Source organism: Trichoderma virens, assembly GCF_000170995.1.
Source record: "Trichoderma virens Gv29-8 chromosome Unknown TRIVIscaffold_91, whole genome shotgun sequence".
Taxonomy (NCBI): domain Eukaryota; kingdom Fungi; phylum Ascomycota; class Sordariomycetes; order Hypocreales; family Hypocreaceae; genus Trichoderma; species Trichoderma virens.
In genome coordinates, this window is record NW_014013658.1 from 1554821 (window position 1) to 1575274 (window position 20454).

General features: G+C 47.7%; 5 protein-coding genes across 5 annotated transcripts; 1 reads left to right on the plus strand and 4 right to left on the minus strand.

Annotated features, from left to right (window-relative positions):
• Positions 1-530: 530 nt before the first annotated feature.
• TRIVIDRAFT_64937 (uncharacterized protein) lies at positions 531-1336 on the plus strand (the record flags this gene model as incomplete). Its single annotated transcript, XM_014094972.1, has 2 exons — positions 531-1102; positions 1165-1336. The coding sequence occupies 2 exons, from the start codon at positions 531-533 to the stop codon at positions 1334-1336; spliced, it is 744 nt and encodes a 247-aa protein (XP_013950447.1).
• A 459-nt stretch (positions 1337-1795) lies between these two features.
• Positions 1796-3354, minus strand: TRIVIDRAFT_39675 (uncharacterized protein; the record flags this gene model as incomplete). The annotated part of the gene is made up of 2 exons (XM_014094973.1): positions 1796-1936; positions 1999-3354. 2 exons carry the CDS (start codon positions 3352-3354, stop codon positions 1796-1798), a joined length of 1497 nt encoding a protein of 498 aa, XP_013950448.1.
• A 632-nt stretch (positions 3355-3986) lies between these two features.
• TRIVIDRAFT_217171 (uncharacterized protein) lies at positions 3987-5084 on the minus strand (the record flags this gene model as incomplete). Its single annotated transcript, XM_014094974.1, has 1 exon — positions 3987-5084. The coding sequence occupies one exon, from the start codon at positions 4972-4974 to the stop codon at positions 4129-4131; it is 846 nt and encodes a 281-aa protein (XP_013950449.1).
• Positions 5085-6268: 1184 nt separating this feature from the next.
• TRIVIDRAFT_87441 (uncharacterized protein) lies at positions 6269-8715 on the minus strand (the record flags this gene model as incomplete). The annotated part of the gene is made up of 9 exons (XM_014094975.1): positions 6269-6631; positions 6695-7037; positions 7140-7229; positions 7289-7301; positions 7374-7401; positions 7480-7549; positions 7644-7685; positions 7768-7937; positions 7985-8715. 9 exons carry the CDS (start codon positions 8087-8089, stop codon positions 6389-6391), a joined length of 1104 nt encoding a protein of 367 aa, XP_013950450.1.
• A 1614-nt stretch (positions 8716-10329) lies between these two features.
• On the minus strand, positions 10330-11826 carry TRIVIDRAFT_64933 (uncharacterized protein; the record flags this gene model as incomplete). The annotated part of the gene is made up of 1 exon (XM_014094976.1): positions 10330-11826. The coding sequence occupies one exon, from the start codon at positions 11824-11826 to the stop codon at positions 10330-10332; it is 1497 nt and encodes a 498-aa protein (XP_013950451.1).
• Between the last annotated feature and the right edge of the window lie 8628 nt (positions 11827-20454).

The following is a 20454-nucleotide window of genomic DNA, read 5'->3' on the forward strand; positions in this document are numbered from 1 at the left end:
CATTCTATGCTTTCCAGACTCTCACTGGGTTTTACGTCGGCGTTTGTTCTGATCCGAGATCGGCTCTTTAGACGAAATGTTCCATCATTGCTTCAACACCCATGCCAAGGAAGTGGTAGGTCCCTGTGATCACAGGAACCAACTACCAGATAATTATTACTCAATCCATCTTCGTCCCACGGGGAACTATTACCCCCCGGACAACCCCGCAGCCGCGGAGAGGCAATGCAAACGCCCCTTCACAAGCTTCCCCACACAGCCGGTTTTAACCAAGAGTCCCTAGTCAGTGGATCTAAATTGGCTCAAGGGACGCCGCACTGTATACGGACTGACATGTTGATGAACCGCTTTGAAGTCATGGCGACGAGAGGGGTTCATGGTCGTGCATGATATCAGACAAAAACTCCTGCATCTATAGCTCTCACTTTCAATCATTTAGCAGTTTCGGTCTTTACTTTTTACTTTATTTCATTCTACAAGTTCTACAAACCCCTCCATCATAGCATTTTCTCCAACGATTCAAAAAAGAAATGTCGTCAGAACGTCTCGCGGGCAAGGTTGCCATCGTCACTGGTGCCGCTTCTGGCTTTGGTAGAGGCATTGCTACAAAGTTTGCCCAAGAAGGTGCCAAAGTTATCGTCGCGGATCTCTCAGAAGACGCTGGAAAGCAGGTTGCATCTGAGCTCGGCGGTGTCTTTATTCGCACCGACGTCACCCAAAAGGCCGACTGGGAGGCTGCTTTGGCGCTGGCTATCAAGGAATATGGACAGCTAGATATCGTTGTCAACAACGCCGGTGCTTCTTACTCAAACAAGGCAACGGAGAGCGTAACGGAGAAGGAATTTGACATGGTGATGAACGTCAATGTCAAATCTATCTATCTGTCGACACAAGTTGTTGTACCATACTTGCTCAAGGAGAACCGCCCTGGTAACTTCATCCAAATTGCATCAACAGCTGGAATCCGTCCTCGGGGTGGTTTGGCATGGTACAGCGCCTCCAAGGGAGCTGCCATCACCGCTACCAAGGCGCTGGCTTCTGAATACGGCCCCAAACAGATTCGGTTCAATGCTGTTTCTCCAGTAGTTGGCGTCACAGGAATGTGAGTGAATGTGCAGGCTATCATAATGTTACACCCTTTACTGACCATGTGTAACACGACAGGACCAATCTCTTCCTGGGATCTACGGATATCTCTACTTTTGTGGCGACGGTTCCTCTTGGTAGGCCGTCAACACCGGCAGACATTGCAAATGCCTGCTGCTATCTTGCAAGCGACGAGGCTTCATTTATTACAGGAGTGAATCTCGAGGTGGATGGTGGAAGATGCGTGTGATGACGCTGCTTACATTAATTGCAAACACATTTTGGCCCATTATCGCTCAGATTAGAATTTATTAAATAGACCGATTAATTGCCATGAGCAGACGCCTGTAACCGATGAATATGCTACCAAGCGACATTCTTACTGTATTCTTAACGCTGAAAGAGTATTAAAATATATCTTTGCGAGAAGTGATTCCAAAGAGTAGCAGGATCAAGTTTAAAGAAATGAGAAAGCTATCGCTATCTACCAAAGTTCGTACTTATTAATATTTATGGTCATCTCTGATTCATTCATAGGTTTTGATGTACAATGTTCGCGGAAACCACACCAATAGCTCCCTCTCGGCTCAAAGACTGCCGCTTTTCAAGTCACCATAAAATCATGCAGAGGAGTCCGCTCATCTAAAACATAGCAAACTTCCAGGAGAAAGACCTATGGAGCCGTGTTCGTATTCACAACACTCACTACCTACAAGCCTTCAATGGTAAACGTGCCACTCTTTGTGATCATAAACTCTTCAATGGCCACGTCCTTTCCACTCTCCTTGCCTGAACCACTTTCCTTGATGCCTCCAAATGGTGCCTCTGCTGAAGAGTTGTTTCCAGTGTTCTAGCCAAACTTGCATTAGCAAAAGTTTTCTCCAATAGGATACCAACCAGGCAACCACTTACCAAGCCAACCATGCCTGCCTCTAACAATTCAAAGAGCCTCCAAAGTCTATCCACATTCTTTGTGAAGGCGTAGCTAGTCAGGCCCATGGCCGTATTGTTTGCCCTTTGAATAACTTCATCTTCCGTGTCAAATACTGAGATTCCCAGCAGAGGTGCAAAAATCTCCTCTTGGCTCATGAGCATGTCGTCTGTGATGTTTGTCAAGACTGTGGGCTCCATGAAATATCCCCCACTGCCAGACGCATCTCTGAGGCCGGTGCCAAATACTATCTTTGCTCCCTTGGCCAGAGCATCTTTGGCCATCTCCTCGGCTCTATCAAGACTCCTTGGTGTGGTAACTGGACCCAGAGTGGTACCTTCGGCCATACCATGGCCCATCTTCAACAGAGCCGCAGCATTGATAACGAGGTCGACAAACTTGTCATACACGCCTCGTTGAACATAGACTCTGTTTGAGGAAACGCAAGCCTGGCCTGCGTGTCGCCACTTAAGTCCCATGAGTTGTCCAAGCGCCTGATCAAGATTGGCATCGTCAAAGATGATGAAAGGGCAATTGCCTCCAAGCTCCATGGTGGATTTCTTCAGATTTCTCGCACATAGACCGGAAATGATCTTTCCAACCCTAGTGCTGCCAGTAAAAGTTACTTTTTTAACAAGCGGATGAAGACAAAGTGCCTCTGCCAGCCCTGGCGTACCTTCAAGGCTCGTTGTAAGCACGTTGAGGGCGCCTGGAGGGAATCCAGCCTTCAACGCAAGTCGTGCCACGGACAGGGCCGTGATGGGCGTCTCAGGGGAAGGCTTGACAATCATGGTACAGCCAGCAGCCAGAGCTGCACTCGCCTTTCTAAGAGTCAGGGCTATGGGAAAATTCCAGGGCACGAGAGCAGCAGCAACTCCAACCGGTTGTTTGATGGTGACCGCCCTCCGACCAGGGATCGCCGAGACAATAGAAGATCCTTGAACTCGCTCTGCCTCTCCTACGAACCACCAAGTAAAAGTGGTTGCATAGTCGAGCTCGCCATAGGCTTCCGCAAGAGGTTTCCCCGTCTCGTGGACCAGAATCTTCGCCAGATCATCTCGTGCAGCGATAATCTCCTGGTGCCACTTTAGCAACGTCTGCGCTCTCTGCCTGGGCGTCCATTTTGAGTAGCTCTGGAAAGCTCGATGTGACGACCGAACCGCAGCATCGACGTCTTCTTCGCGACAATCTGGACACGACGCCCAAGATTTTCCAGAGCCAGGGTCAATGACATCGAAACGTTTGCCGGATTTGGCAACGACAGACTCTCCATCCACAAGACAATTCAGCTGGCCGAGGCTTGAGTCGGCCAAAGTGAAAGGAAACTGGCTGCCCATGATTGATACTGGCTGTGAGAAATGCTGCAATGGTGGTTTTGCTTGGGAAAACTGAACAACGAATAGTGATGATGCTACTTTCAACAACTCAAAACTGGCAATTCAACCCGCCGCAAATTCGTTTTCCTACCTCTATGTTCTTTGTAATAATATCTCATCTTTTCTCCATCTCCCTCCGAGACATCAAAGTCGATGTCACCAATGCGGGGATAGTCCGAGAGGCTTGTGGCACGCTCCGTGTCGCCTCATACAGTGCGGGTCAATCTCCAACTCTGAGGAGATTCTTGGTGGCACAAGCCGCCAGCTAGCCGGAACAAGAAGGCAATCTACCGTCAACATTCAGAGTTTGACAAAAACTTCACGATCTCCAGCTGCGGTTGTGGCGTTCAGGGTTGTGTCGGTCCGGATTAGGCAGCCTTCCATGATAGGAGATATATCATTTGTATACCCGTGAATGGAGATGCTACTAGTTGCTGATGGGGCGATCGTCGTACCGGAAACTTATGTTCTGCCTTGAGCGAGGTCGGAGATTGCAGCCAGATCGGCCAACCTGCTTCAACGCCACGTTTTTGCATCACAGGAACAAAGGAGATTAACGCGATGATGGCACGGCTGACTGCGGCTGACTGCGGCCTATCCATCTATTTCCCATGCCAAGAGAGTCTAATCACCCATATCCATGTGTCTATGCATCGAGATGTCATATGTAATCATCTATACCAGCGGCCGTTTATTGCTTCAAGCCGTGCCGTTATCGGTCTCCCAAATCGCCCATCAAGCAACTGTGTAACTGACGCGGCTGATGCCTTTGCTCCTCCCGATCTTCTTCACCGTCGTTGCGCCGCACAGGTCCGTAGTATCGACATGTGTGCCTCCGCAAGGATAAACCTCTGCTCCTACAATGCGCACCACTCGGAACTTGGTCTCTCCGGGAGGCAACAGGCTGCGGTCTGGAATCAAGCGCTCCAAGCCCTCTCGTCGGAAATCGTCTTCAGTCCAGAAGTCAATCTCTACCGGCATTGCGCGGCGAAGATACTCATCGACGCGATCCTGAATCGGCTGCTTCCACTTGCCCTCGATCAGACCACGAAACTCGCAGGCCGCGCTGTCGGGGAAATGAGATGCCTTGAGTTCGTCGAAGCCCTCGATTTCCTTCTCGAGCAGATGCCTCACAGCTGATCCAAGAACGTGGCCCGCAGTGTGCAGCCGCGAGTAGAGGAGGCGCTTCTCAGCGTCAATCGTCTGCTCAACGACGTCGCCTGGCTGAAGCTTCTCTGCGGCTGAAGGATCCTTGAAGCGACCGAGATGTAGCACCAGGCCGTCATTTACGACATCCATGCGTGCTGCCCTAATATCGATGGAGACGGGAGACTGGCCGTCCTCCGATGCGGTTGCTGAGATTGTGCCTTCATCTGAGGGCTGACCACCGCCCTGCGGATGGAAGATGGTCTCCTTGGTCACGACAACGTAGTCATCATCGCCGCCATCCTTGAAAACAGCGCGATTTTGCTCCTCTACTGCAGAGAAGGGCCGTATTGATACCAATTCCGTCTTCAAACTGAGCAGTTTTCCGTCATGGTGAAAGGCCAGGTGAGTCCCGGCTGGCTGTCCAGAGCCCATGGCCGATGATTGTCTCGTGATTTGCGTCGTCTTGTATGAGGTTGTGCAGATGTATCGCCGCGTTCTCTCCACCAGGCTTCGACAAAGCCTTGCGTTGTAGCCAATGTGTACTCCATAGAGCATTTCAGACTTTGAATGAGGCGTTTCGATTTGATGTTTGATTTGGCAAGTTTTAGTGGGGGCTGCCGCCCTATTGGTTGCAGCCCATGGATTTATGCTATTTCCCGGAGCAATTTATCCTGACAAGCTCAACCTGAGTATCATGGCCAAGATACTTCATGTTTGATGAGACTGGAGTTAGAGTAGCGATACCAAATAAGAAGAAACCACGGAGTAGAAAGAGATCAATATCATTCAACACATATGGTCATAGCTTTTCCATGCCGGTTCCGCTCTGGGCCGTCAAATGCTGTAGATTCAGCTTCGCGACTAGCGTCTGAAGGCTTCATCGGATGGCGTCTCGACCCACTCCAGGACACATCTTGCTTGCCATCTGTGTTTGAGAAAAGGAATTAGTAAAATAGGAAAGCGTCAGTTGAGCTATGAATGCGAGAAAAGATGTGCTTGGAGAAAACCAATTGCGCCTTCACAGAGATTTCCCAGTGGACAAATCACTAAGTATCGAGTACAAAACATACAACAAGTTAGCCACCGATTGATAACGACCTCATGGGTCTTTCACCTTCATCTATGCATTCTCTAGTATCTTGTATAGTCCCATAACCTTGTAGCATTTGCTCGAGTGTCAGTGTTTCATATGAGCGTAATACTATCGCTTTGTTTCTCCTCGTAGTGGCCTGTTCAGGCATCATTCCAACAACCCCCCACGTACACGTATATGCATGCAAGTTCTACAGGTCAACGCAGCAAGCGGCGTTGGCTACATCGCCGCTATCACACAGGGAGAAGGAACAAGCATACCAAAAGCGGTTGAACGGCCGTTGATGCAGCAGTTGTGGAACCAGTGAAGTCGGATTTGAGCATCCTTTTGGTCCACTGCCGCCGACAACCCTGTCTAGGACAGCGTCACAGGCACTCTTCTGCCAATGAGAAAGGGCAAAATCTCCGAATGATCCTAGGGTTTATTCGAGATGCATTGGTGTCTAAAAAAACCTGACAACACGTACTCCATAGGTGCCTCGCTTAAAAGAACTTGCAGCAGTAAAAGCCCTCGTGATAAAAGCAAAATTCTTGACAAAACTCCTAACATGCGACAGATGGAGTGGTCCACATCACGCAGGAATCGCAACATTCAAATTTCTACCACCTTTAAAAACGAAATGGAAGCAAGAAGCAGGCAAGAGAATTTGTGTGCTGATAAGAAGCGGCCCTATGCATTATACATCAAAAAGGTTTTGGTATTGGAAAAGCAAGAATAAACAAAAAGCAATTGGCTCGGAAGAAAAGGGTGTCATCACTTTTCTCCATCCAATGGCTTCCTTGCCCACACCACTTTTTGATTATAATATGCATGAAAGTTTTTCGATCTGACATCCCGCCGTAGCATGCCGATGTAAACCAGAATCTCCTCTCGCGTCCACCCCAGCGTGTTTGCCATGAAGACAATGTAGCCCTCGACATCTCTTTCGAGGACCATTTGTGCGAATTGCCCGAGCTCCTTCAGCTTCGGATCCTTGGCCCAGCCTCCTATCGGCATCTGCAGGGCCAGCATGGTTAGCCAGAGAGCGATTTGCTTTGGTTTTTGGAGGCATGGACTCACCTTGAAATTGAATTCTTCAATGTCAACAAAGCCGGCTGCCTCTATAGACTTTCTCTGTGTCTCATCTTCGACAACGGTAAAGGACCTTCCAATCTTTTTCCCACCAGTGATAAAGAACTTGCCCCATTGTCCCATGGCACAGGTCTCTGTGACAGTGCCATCATCGCTTGTCATGATTGCCGAAGTTTCCAGGCTCTCAATGTAACCTCCCGGCCGCAGTACGCGATATGCTTGCTGCAGCAGGGCATCCCAGTCCTGGATGCTGCCAAGGAGCCATCGCATATGCACATAGTCAAAATCTTGGTTGCGAAATGTCCAATCCTGTGTGCAGTCCTCGATTTCGCTAATTCATTCATCGAATGAGTCATATTTTCCGGACGAATGGGCTATGAAAGAATGGAATGTTTCTGCGGCAAAAATCAATCTGGTGCTGGTATAGACTTACAATTGAAGGTTTGGAGGTACCCATGTTGGCTGGATTGGGGAAATGTCAGTGCCAATGACCTGAGCATCGGGATACTCATCAGCAAAATCACTGCGAAGATGTAAGCATGGAGTTTATGCAGCCAGGAGACTGCCGGAATCAATTCTCACATAGCCCATATCCCTATAGAAAGAATGAGGAAGTCAGCTTGAGGAAATAAAGAGTATCAGTCGAGTAGTGTGAATGGACGCTGACCTGTACCAGTGCCTATGTCAAGGGCTTTCTAATCGCAAGATATCTAGTGTCAGTTCAATCATGTCGACGGTGCACATTGAGATGTTGAAGGGGGGGTGGTATTGACTTTGATATTTTCCTTGACTAATGGTGCCATGAATAACTTATCTCCCATGGCCATAGAAAGTGCATGATGGCTGTGTTGAACCAATTAGCTCTCGTTCCAAACGGTGTCCAAATTTATGTAGTTGTTTGTTCTGACAAGAATATTATTCGAATTGCTTCACTTACTTCATGTCCAGTGATTCGTTCGCCGCCTCGTCGTTGGACTGCCTGTTACCATATGATCAAATCAGCACGCTTCTTCTAAGCTACCAGTAAAGCTACTAGGTAGACGGTAGACGCAGCAACTTACCAATACTGTGCATTGCCAGTTTCACCATGGAATCTTCGCCCGTGGATTTCTCGGTACTGTAGAATGCTCGAGGTTATCGAAGCGGTGGAGCTGCCAGCATCAGAGCCAAGGGCAGAATCGTCGTCGTCGTCGTCATCATCTTCGGGTCCGTTGCCTTCTCGCTGTGCGACCTGTTTGCATAAGTTTTCCTGCCTGCAGATTCTCAGAATACACTAACCTCTCGCCAATGGTCAGCTGGGAGGATGCCCTCCGCAGCGTCCTGGTGCTGTTGACTGCTTCCACCAGCCGCACCTGGGGAGCTTCGTCCGGGATTTCTTTCCATGGATTCGTTGATGAAAACGAGCGCGATTCTTGTTCTGCTTGTTATCTCCTCCTGCCTATGTTTCAATTTTCTTTGTTCCGCTCCCTCCTGGTTGTTCTTCGCTTTTTCTCCCTAGTTTCTTCTTCGGCTCTCGTTTGAGCTCAATTGAATAAGGAGTAGGCGAGAGTGGGACGGCTGAGCAGTAAGTGGTGGCCGACGATTAAATCAATATATATAGTAGTAATTCGTTACCATGAGCATGCTCCATACAAGCAGTCCGGCTGCTGGAGCAAATACCACTCGGCTCGGAGTCCACCAATGAGTCCCCTCGCTGTATGACTGCAGAGCGTCGAAATATGTGCTTTGTATGCAGACGAGCAAATGGTCGAGTAAGCATATGTAGTTACTTGCAGAGGTGTGCGCGCCTTGTCGCGCATTCATGGGTCTCGCCCCAGAAAGCCTCGAGTTCCCCCGGTCTCAGTGTCCAGAGATACAAGACAACCGCAGCTAGAGTCGCCGATGCAGTGCTGATGCGGCCTGGGCCTGCCTCGGCTGCGTCGCCAAGCCACAGTACTCAGGGACTCCTCTGGCTTCTGTTGTCGAACAGGCACCTGTCACTTATCCGATTGAGCCGGCCAACAGTCGGTTGTTCATGCTGCTGTACATGTATGTGCGACATCAAACCAACGGGGGAAAAGAGAGAAGTGTGAAAAGAGGGCCAGGCCGCATGAAGACAGCGATGAGGATGAATCAAGAACGGCTGAGGGTGGGATCGGCGTGGGGACAAGGGTGATGACAATGGAGGTGGGGAAGAGACAGACAAATCGCTGTTGGCTCTAGCAGCTTTTCAACGCACAAGCACGGGGCATCTCTCTTCAACAAGGAGCCTTACTGGGAGATTATTACGGAGCTCATGTACGCTCCTTTTATGGTAGCATTGACGGCTGAGCTAGTTTGAAGAAAAGCCAGCCGGGTGCTGGTCCTCCCGTCCCGCTGCCGTGCATTTGTTTCTTCTGCAGATTTCGGGTTTTATTCCTGAATCTATTCTGCCCTTTCTCCGATCCTTTCCCTGCCGGGAGGATAAAATAAGGGGAGGACAAGTCCCAGTTAAATCCAGGATGTGCCCGCTATCCTCCGATGCTGAAAAGTGGCCATGTGCTTTGAGGCGCCTGAGTTTGAAGCCGGTCAAGCAGATACAATTGCAAAAGTCTATTACCGCTACCACGGGACGGGAAACCACAGACATCAAAACAGACAACGAGTGTTTTGGTTCTTTCAGAAGGATCTTTTTCAGTTGTACGACTAAGACAAATGTAACCGGCGCCAACACCATAAGCTGCGCTTGCTCTCCTCTTTTTCTGTCTCCAACATGCTACACGATGCTCAGCAGATCGGCAATAGCTTAGCACCCACACCAGTGCAACGTGTCGTTCTCTGGCAGGTCTTTCTTAACTTTTGTGACCCGTCGCGCTAGAGGCTGCAACTCACAGCTGCATAGCCATTGATGGGGGGTCGGATTTGAATGCCCGCGAGCCCGTCCAAAGAGGAAACAGTCGCCTCGTGGATTTGAACGAGGTCGAATGGCGCAACACAAGCATTTGGGTGGTCAAACCGAGGCGTTACGCAGTATCATCGAGGTGTCAAACAACAAAATTAAATTTCAAATGAATGAGATCAATCTCTCTTACGACGCATTTGCGGCTGACCCATGTTGACCGCTCGCTAGAGGGCGATTTACTAATAGGAGAGTTGAACGCCACCAACGAACCCTGTCCCTCCCTCATCGCATGCATAAATCCCTAAATATCGTGCATATAACCCTTGTACTGATAGCAGCTTCAAAGCCATATCTACACATCATGGGCAGACGTAAAGGGGGGTCAATCCGGACTGCATTGCTTCACTGACGCAAAAGCAACCGCGTCTGTTACTGGAGCATTGTCAACCACAAGTCAACATAAGTATAGAGCTACTCCGTATCATTGCTTGTAAAGTAGAACTGATTCATTTGTCTAGTATTATGCTTGATCCGACATTGGCGAACTTCAGCAAAAATCGGAGCATCAGTCACATGGTACGGGACATAAAAGCTCTGCATTATACCATAAGCATGGTGAATCTCTATTGGTCTAAGCCTTCTATCATCTACATTACATTATCATTTCCGTTCTTCACGTCAAACTCCACCCGAGGTTTTCCCCATACTCCGGAGTACAGTAATACAACATATTATCGATCCACAACTCGCGGTCACCTGTCAATTAGTTTGACAGAATCGCAGTCGCTTTCTGGAAATCAGCGGGATTCGCCAGCAGCTCCACTGCAAGATGAGCCTCTGCCCTGGCGATGATCTCCGTTTGCGCATAGGCAAAGTCGGTGTTGGCCAAATTCTTGAACCCCGGCTCATGGTTAAACGCGCAGCCAGCTCCAGAAGCGTTTGTGCAGATACCGAAATTGGCGTGAAGCACCGCCTTGGCTGCCGACGTCAAGTTGTGACTAACAGGGTCGAGAACAGGGTCTTGCACCCACGAGGCATCAGTCGAGGCGGGAGCAAAGGTACTGATGGGGAAGTTGGTCAGTCCATAGTCGGCGGTTCCAACAATGTTGACAAACTCCTGGCCGAGGAAAGGCGTGACCTCCAGAGCCGGATACTGGACATCGTGAGAGATACTCTTGGGAAGAGTTCCAAGAGCAGCGCTGACAAAGTTGGCCACAGAGTTGAGGTCAGTGGTGTAACGAGTGCGCATGTCAATAGTGATATCGAGCTCGTTGATGGAGATGTTACCGGGCAGGTAGAACGAGACACCAGCAGTGTTCTTGAGGGCGTTGAAGGTGTTCACTGAGAGAACCAGCGGTCCCTTGGTTGCGTCTGAAGCATGGCCACCAGGTCCGTTCATCGTCAGGGCAACGCCGTTATCATCGGTGGTAGCAGAAAAGGTAACATTGGGGTAAGTTGAATCGAGGATGCTAGAGACAGTATTGGTGACGGTATCAAGGCTCAAGCCAGCAACGCCGAGCTGGATGACAGTCTGGACAATGTTGGTCGCATAGACACCAACATTTTCAATGCCAACGGCGGAGGAGCTGGTTCCGGGTAGTCCCTTCAGGTTCTGCACAATATTCAGGGCACTGTAGGCGTTTGCAACGGCCTCGGGGTGGGTGTTGCCCACAAAGGTGGCAAAGTAGTTGAGACGAGCATTCATTGGCTGGATGGCACTCGTGGTGGTTGGGTGAGCCATCAACCAGATTTCTGAGTCGGCAAAGGCGTTCAAGTTGTTGAGCTTGAACTTGCCAGCCGCATTCTCTTCATCGGGAGTTCCGACCACGATGATGCGGCCGGGAATGTTGAAGTGTGCCAGCGCCTCACTGGCGAACTTGGCAGCCGAAATGCCATTGAGAGCGATGAGGTTGTGGCCACAGGCATGGCCAATACCAACCAGAGCGTCATACTCAGCCAGGAAGCCTACAGTAGGGAGATCGCCAGTAAAGCCGGCAGGCCGGTTGTCAAACTCGGCCCTGAATGCGGTCGGGAGGCCGGCGTATGCCGATCCATCTACCGTCCAGCCCGCGATCGAGGAGAAGTAGTTGACAATGCGGTCATGAGCGTGAGTTTCGTCCAAGCCAACCTCTGGATCACTCCAGATCTGCTTGCCAATGTTCAGGAGTGTTGGCCAGTTGGTGCTTGAGCTAGATTTTAAGAAGGCTGGAAGGCCAGACAGGTCGACCGTCGACTGGGCCACCGCCCCGGCGGCAGCCATCAGGACTGTTGAAGACAGATGCATCTTGCTTTGCAGATTTTGACTATCAAGAGATTGAGTACTTGATGTTCGCTGCTGTTGCTGTTGCTTCTGCTCCAAGAGAGGCCGAGACCTACGCCTCCTTTTATATTGATCCGGCTCTTCTCTCTCAACCTTTGCGGGGGGTGCTATTCCCTCTCACTTGGCCTGGGTTTTGACAGTTATGGGGTACAAACAAGGCTCTCCTGACTAGCCATTGCATCCAGGCATGTTCCGCTGCCCTCACGCCCCGTCTATCCGCCATTGGGATAGGAGTGCGAATAGCACCACCACGAAGACTGCTTATGCCTGGTATCAATTGCGTGTCTCACCACTCTTACTTGAGCACTAGAAGCCACCCCAGCCAGCCCAAGTCTATACCGAGGTGATGCCGTGTCTTGGCGGACCCGGTTCTGCGGACCCGGCGCTCAATTCTAGATGTGGTTGTGCTCTATTGTGGTAGCAGAGACTCGATTTCTAGCATTGTTACGTTGTCTAAGAGGAGTAATTCAAGGTGACGATCCACACTGCATCTGTTCCTGGGCCGTCCCGCTGAGGGTGTGATGGTGTAAGCCCTAGACACTTTTTGACAAGAGGCGGATATTTAAGTAGGTGAATGGTGAATATACTCGTACAGTACTCGTAAAAGACGGGTTCCGTCAGCCAGAATGTCGGACTACGGAAGTTGTAAATCGTCAAGGCTGAAACGAAGCCTCGGTTCCCATCCACAAAGACGTAAATGGGGAAGGGCAAATCACCATAGCAATTGTAATCGAAGATGAGGATAACCGGATAAATTTTTGCCAAAAGAAGATACAATTTTGTTACCCTCCACTAAGAGCCGGCAATAGCAACTCCGCAAGGTTTCCTAAGACTACGGTGTTCTCCTGATCGTCATTCAGAATAATAATGGATCCAACACGGCGACGTTTTTCCGTTTTCAACAAAACTCCGATATTTCCAAAGCACAGTAAACAAAGGGGGCCGTAGGCTGACCAAGTTGTTTGGTCCATGTGAGAGTTGACAGGGTTGTGTTTAAATAGTACGGAGTATACAGTTAGCTTCAGGCTTGGTGGAGCATTAAAAAGACCAGCGCCCCGGCACAATTGTAAGAATTGATATCGGCGTTTCTAAATGTGAGGACAAGGGTGGCAAAGTACGCATGGTAACTTGCCTTGGGGGATTCAACAACTAATATTGTTAGTACGAGAACAAGCATGATACGTCCTAAACTCCGACTTTACGTAGCAACTAGGCCAGTTGGCAAAGACTCAATGGATCCCCCGGTGGTAGAGGGCCCCGGCAGCTCGGCATCGACGAGCAACTTATAGTACGGAGTAGATACGGAAAAATTGCTAATTTTTGTCAAATTCTCATTCAACCGTAGCAAGGACCGCCGCGACGTACGACTTCTATTGGACTTTGCTCCGTGATCCCACCATTGAAACACAGCGATGCGGCAAGTTGCGGCAAGGCTATGATGATTATTAATTCCGTTACTTATGGCTGTGTACGGAGTATACTACCATGCTAAGGTTAGATTTCTAACCATCCTCAAAGTAGCAGTGCCAGGCCACCTAAAAGCTTGGTCACTTGTGTCTCGAACTTGTACCCCATGGTCACTTGACTGGATCAGCGTAAGACACCTCGTATGCCATGGACGCCGACAACAGTGCGAATTAAGACCAGCTTCGTTTACCCGTCACAACAATTTTTGGTATTTATCGTTTCTTGCTACTGCATTCATTCGGAACATGATCTCCCGCAATTGTAGACAAACCACGACTCAGCGTGCTCTAGATCTCATTCCTATCTGATCGTATCCGATTAGCCCTCGGGTAGGCTCCTACACTAAAACACTTGTTTAGCGGGCGTGGGCCATCTACCAGTACCTGGCGTGGCGCATATGTAACGGTTCGGTATCTGCCGGATCAGCAGCCGAACAGATGTAGCATTATACAAGTGAGATCCCTTGCATTTTACATAAGTTCATCTGATCAGTCCAATTGCCTTCCAGCGTTCTAATTTCCTGAATTGGTTTCTGCAGACCAAAGCGCCTGCTCGTTCTCCTTTTCATTCACCTGTCCTTGATGCTGACTCTTGCATGCACATCGCCTTTCCAGGGCAGGGGTTCGTTGGTGTACTAGGGTTGACATCCTTGCTAAATGACAGCCTAGAGGCCGCGGAAGATTTTAGCACACCATAAGTTGGGTATGTCCCGCTCAATTTTGCATCACTTTGGAGGCCTTTTGTCGTGAGTCTTACTCTACAAGTACACCACGAAGTACGGAGGTGCAGAGTACTCGTACTTGAAGTGTTCCATGTCTGTAATTGAATATCCAGAAGAATTACCAAGGATGTCAGCAAGCTCAAGGAGAAGAGCCGGGGGGGGCGTGAAATTCCCAGCCTTGACATGGAAGGCCTCGAACAAATCTGCATGTCCACCGCCACTTATATGTATGATGTCATGTCTGCCAGCTGGCCGACGTGTGACGAGGCATACGACGACTTCAATGTTGTATATCTACATCTGAAGTGCTGTACGCTGGTGGTTGCGGTTTACGTACAAGGGATCTCACGATATTCGAAGCTAACGCAAGGCACATACTTGTACAGCGCTACATTCGGAGGGATTTCAACAATCCAAGTGTTCCGTAGTTTGATAGAGTCGATCGAAACACTTGCCGCATACGGAGGGCGACGACGAGCAGGAAGTGCTTGGCACTCCGATGATGTACATACCATCCGAATATGCGGAGGATTATGCGAGCAGTAGAGTAGAAATTTTTTTTATCGCCGAACAATATTTCCCAACTTCCACAAAGCATTAAAACTCGTAATGTCCCAAGCGGGATTTCGGGGCTTTTTTTTTTTTTTCCACTGTACACTAAGATACCGCTCGCTGTATGTACGGAGAAGCGGCAAAGATGTCAAAGTCCGATCCATACAAGTCATCTCTAGCGGCAGAAATCCAGTGGAAAATGAAGATAAATTCTATTAAAATACTGCTTACGGAGTGCGGAGTACTCCGTACTTCCTTGAGAATTGCGGCCATTGTGGAGCGCTACTAATGGCAGCAAAATACGGAGTATTGACTTGCTGATTGCGGTTTACGGGAAGCCTCTTCTTGCTGCTGTATTTCAGGGGGCTCTTCAACCCGCTCTTTACAGCCCTCTAATTGTATGTGTATATGTATTAAATTTTTGAATCAAAAACTCAACACAATTGCTCATATAAGCTAATATATGTGAAGGAACAAAGCATAATTAAGCCCACGGCATTTCTACCGGAGTTATAGGGTAGAGGCTAACGACACGTCAACCTTCCATGTCGGTATGGGATGCTCCATATTATGTCAAGACTGATCGAGTGGTGATTGCTAGTTTTAGTGGCATATAGTGGGCATTAACCAAACTATGAGAATCTAATCTATAATTCAATTCACTTTATCGACGATCTGGGGAGCCGTGTTCCCGCTGAAAGACATGCATAGGCGAGCTTACATGGTGCCCAAATAATCTCGATAACTAATCTTCCCATTTTGTCCAAGCTAGATTGTTCTCAAAGTGACATGATCAAGACGGGATTGCCTAATGCTTTATCTAAATATCAAATTTCATTAGTCTGTATTCCAACCTTCCCCAGACTTAAGAGTATCAAGGTAGATTGAAGAAGTGCATGGTGCCGATTACCCAGTCAGCAATCAGAATAAAAGTCCGCGGTTATCCAGTCTCTAATTGATTTGTAGTTTGCTATTGGTGAGTAGCGATTCAATTTTGCAATATCTCTTAATAACAATACAGCTTCATAGTACAGAGACGGCTTTCCTGCACCCATGATTGCTTTGCTACTGCCAAAATCGATGGCTCTTCATCTGCAAGGAGGAAGGAAATGACCAAAGAGGGAAACTTTCCTTGGTATAGAGCATCTTTCGTACACATGTGCTGAGATTTAGTAGCTGAATGTAGTCTAATCTGCCAAGAAATCTCTGGTATTGGTCCCTCTGATGTGCAGGACTTGGGCGTGAATTCCAAAACTCTTTCGATCGTGAGATATGATTCCGTTGAAACTGCTCTATTGCTGTGTGGTAGACATGAAGTATGTGCTTTTGGTAGCCTAAGTGGGTGAAATGTATAGCAAGCCACTTCCACCGGCCACCACCAGAGCAAATATTTTGCCAGAGCAAGTATTTTTCATCTGAGCATAACTGGATTCTATCAGTGTGAAATTCTCTGCATTGATGTGTCATAAACTGCTCCATCCTCTGAGAACTTCATTGAAACACTAGTAATTGAAAGCACTTACACAGGACAAAATACCGATCTATTTGGCGTGTATCGAGGTATGTATGCCAAAATAGCTCAACTCATCGACAAATTTGGCCGAATTGGCTGCTTGGATATCTATCACGAAACTGCGTGTTGTGGAACATGGAATGTTATGCTGTCTACTGTTCACTGCACACAAAGGCAGCCGTATGTGATCATTTCGTCAAAGAATATCCACTTATGTAACGGCTAAGCCACAGATTCCAAGTATACACGTAGTGCCAGATTGTGATTGAATCTAAGGCGAATGATTGGAGCGCCAATTTCCAATTCACATATGGGATCAATTTGGAAGCATGAAACTATGATTCTTCACGCAGCAGCACTTTTGCTCTAGACTGATATGGCAGCACTCACTCATAGCCGTGTGGACGGCAACCACTGCGGAAAACTCTTTTTTGGTGGTTATAATATCCCCACGTAATATCGAAGTGTTCATGTATTTCATATCTTATAGCTGTGCAACTCAATTGACATGTAGGTTTCGAAGGCATCGCATTGGATGGTGGATATGTGTATAGCAGAACCCACTTAAGAGTAGCCGTTGGGTAATAACTCTGACCTCTGAAAAGAGTAGTATCTTGAACGAATAGAAGTAAATAAACTAACTTGTCCAAGTTTCAAGAAATTCGCCTTTCTGGCATATACGGGGTTTGCTAGCATGTCGTCCATTTTCGCGGGGCAAGGTTGAGTTCTACCGACTTCTTGATTAAGTCGACATTCGAAAATTAAAAACGTGGAAGCCTTATGCGAATAACATATTAATCATTTTTATGCGATTTTACGCTACTGGAGCGTCGTATACGTCTCAAGTTATAATTCGTGTCAACCTTGAAGATTTTCGTGAAGCTGTAACGAGACTTGTTTATGCGATGGTTTGTGAACTATAGAGATGGAAAAGAAGACTTACAAAAGAGTGATCGAGTTCTTTTCTTGATGATGAAGCCAAAAGTATATCCTCCACACCGGTTCTCTAAGTTGCTTGATACACGATGCTACATTAGAATAGTTTGTAAATCATTATGCTGCTAAATTACGCAAATCGTTTTTACGCCTCAATTTATGGCTCTCTGGGGCAACGGTAAAGAAAAGGTGTAGAATTTGCAGTGCAGAGAGAAGAAAGAACTCTATGGCAAAAGTTCGGTGCAAAGACGGGGAAGGGACAATTAGAAGGATGATAACAGGAGGAGCTGTCAGGTTTAGCTGATGATGAGAAAACTTTTAGAAGCTACACGGCCGATTCAGAGCCATCACCGATCTCCTCCTTTAGAACCCCTCTCAGCATGAAGAAGATAAGCATGTATTTCTTCATACAGCTAAGAGGATTCCGAGTCTGAGGACTGGAATCACCGGCGGCTCGATTTACCCAACACAAGCTCAAGGCAATGGGTGCAGCGAGTGTATGAAATTTAAGTGGAAATACGGGAGTGTTAAGTGGGAGGCAAGACCTACTGAGCTGGACTATGAGTTGCACCCTGGACCTGGCAAGGTGGCATATGACTCGATGATCTGAGTACTTATGGAATAGCACACTCATTTACTCCCTGGTCTTGTAGGTACTACACCACTACAATACGACGGTAGCCCCTATTTGTGCTGCACGATGAGGGAGTGACGAATGAATACTACATTTGTATCCCCCTGAAATGATGTGAACTGGATTCGATTAGTGGCAAGACAGGCAAATACGACAATATCCAAGTGTTGAATAAATTAAAGTAATGTGGATTTAGCCCATACATGTAATATGAATAAGTGAACAGAGTAAGATGAGTAAATTAGAATAAGAAACTCGGTGTAGAGCATCATGCGCACGGAATCACCGAGCACAAGGCCTATACAGTTCGTTCCGTAGAGTGATTCGAGTCTCTTTTTTTCATGTATTAGGCACAAAAGGTCTGGTTTCTTATAGATGGATACACTCGAGCTCGTGAAGCTATGATACAAAGAATTAAAACAACCTATCTATTAGCAGGATCCTGCATCTAGGTCGTGCTTGGATTCCACCTCTGCATTGAACGTGAAAAAACACTTCTCCATCAATCTCAGTATTTTTCGGGTCGAGTAACTAAGTGAATCACGCCATCCCTATGGCGATATAGCTTTGTAACAGCGTTGTCTTACGCTGCCAATCTAAAGCAATGAGAAGTCGAATGAACTTGCTGATTTAGGTTGGTACATATGGTTTTATCAAAAACTTTGAGCTAATTACACCACTAAAAGCGCCTAGTGTAACTCAACCTTGTGTTTTTAGACTCTCGCTGAATATACCAGTTTCTGGCAAAGACCGACCATTAGCTGTTTTTATTCTAGAGATTTTAGTCTATTCTAGATGAAGTATGAGTACGGAGTAAAGCACACTGAGGAGCATCATTACATACTAATATTCTGTAAAGGGGTCAGTTGGTGCCGAAATGAACTGTAGCCTTAATGATGCATGTAGATCACGCCTTTGTGCCGGATAGGCATCAAAATGCCAGCTAGCTGGGTTCATGCTGACAATAGAAGATCCAGGACCATCCTTTCAATTGAGAGTCCACAGGGTATCAAATATTGCTTACCGGCCGACCCATGCCTGCTTGCATAGAGCCTGACGAGGCAAAAATTACTACGTTTGTCTTTCGGAATTACGGTACAAAGCTTTCAAGGCTGCTTCCAGCTTTCTATTGGTTAGCAGCTGAGCTCGGTATCCAAAAATAGTCTGCGTTTCTGCTGTGTATCTTTCTTCAAGCGTCCAACTGTTAGTCACTGCTATCTAGATTAATAATCGCGCTTAACACCAATTGAATCATCACACCATATATGGTTAATAATCTTGCTGAATACGTCTGACAGAAACTCCACTTGAGTGAAGCGATTGGTGGAATTGCTCTTTTAAGAAGTTACATAAGCCGCGTGCGTACTCCGTACTCCATATGATTCATGGCACATACCAGATAGTGTAGAGCCAATATGCCGGGCATTCGTGTCTGTGTACTTGCGTGATTCCGAGAGTCCTCGGCACTTGGTAGGTCCCGTAGGAGCAATAATTGTACCATAATTGATAGAGACATCGAAGAGGTCAAGTAGTTGCTGTGCAGTCTCACATTTGCTTGTCAGCCAGGGTTCAGACTCTCTTGGCAACAATTATTGCACCGGACAATATTTTCTCACACAAAGCCAATCCCCTGTTTCCTCATAACCAACTTCACTAGCTGTTTGTTCTAGACTCCTTGAACCAGTCTCTTCCTCTTGCGACCCAATTGAGATCCTTGTTACAACTTCTCAGCAAGACACCAGCTTTGGAAGTCCCACTTGAGCCGTTTCTTGTTTATCACTAGTGTACGGAGAACTCCATAGCTGCTAACCGAAGCCTAACCCGACCTTCTGGGTTTCTGACCAAAATACAATACCTATCGGTCTCCTGAGAGGGCACAGTAGAGACATGGGCAACGCTTCGCAAAAAAAAAAAAAAAAAAAAAATCACAATGACTGCTATTTCCCCTTACAGGATTCATTGAAATTTGTAAAGCAGCAGAATAATCAGCGGTTATTGAAGTAACAGACCGGATTTCGGCTCGATCGTGTGAGGAGAACTTGTCTCAGCCACTGGTTCGCGCCAGAGTACTTGCAAGGTCTGGTCAGCACTAGTGATATTCGAGGCCCGCCAAAAGTTGACACGAAATGGCTAATGAGCCGTCGAGACAGAATGACCAGGGCACCCATTGCCAACAAATTTGATTGCGGTATCAGCAAGCAGACAAAATCACGAAACTTGGCTACGGATGCTCATCACAAGAGAAGATCGCTCCGCTAGTATTTTCACATAACAACAACGCGAAGCAGCCGCTGGAGAACACTTTCGCTAATGAATTTGGTTGCCAGCATCGTCTCCTGCTTCTTCCTTTCCTTGCCGTTTCTCCGGAACCCTGCGCCTTTGATCTATATTGGATCTCAACAATGGATGTACTCAGCCACGATCTTGCTTCTGACCCGCCTACTCTGCGAATGTGAGGCGAATTGTTTTAATGATTAGAAGTTCGGTAGGGCCAATGGGGCTCCATGTTAACAGGCAGATTTGCCTGCGGGTGTAGGCTGGGGTCCCATTCTCAAAAAGCTTGGATATTAGCGTCAAGGCTTGCCACTTTGTACCTATTTTTGCTCCAGGCTATGCGCTTACCCATGCAAGGTGGGGGGTTGGCTCTCACTTGAAGTATACTCGCACAAGCATACCTACTAGCAGTCATGGTAAAGACGGCATGCCTATAGGTAAGCTTGATAGGAGTCAGGGCTGAAAGTGGAG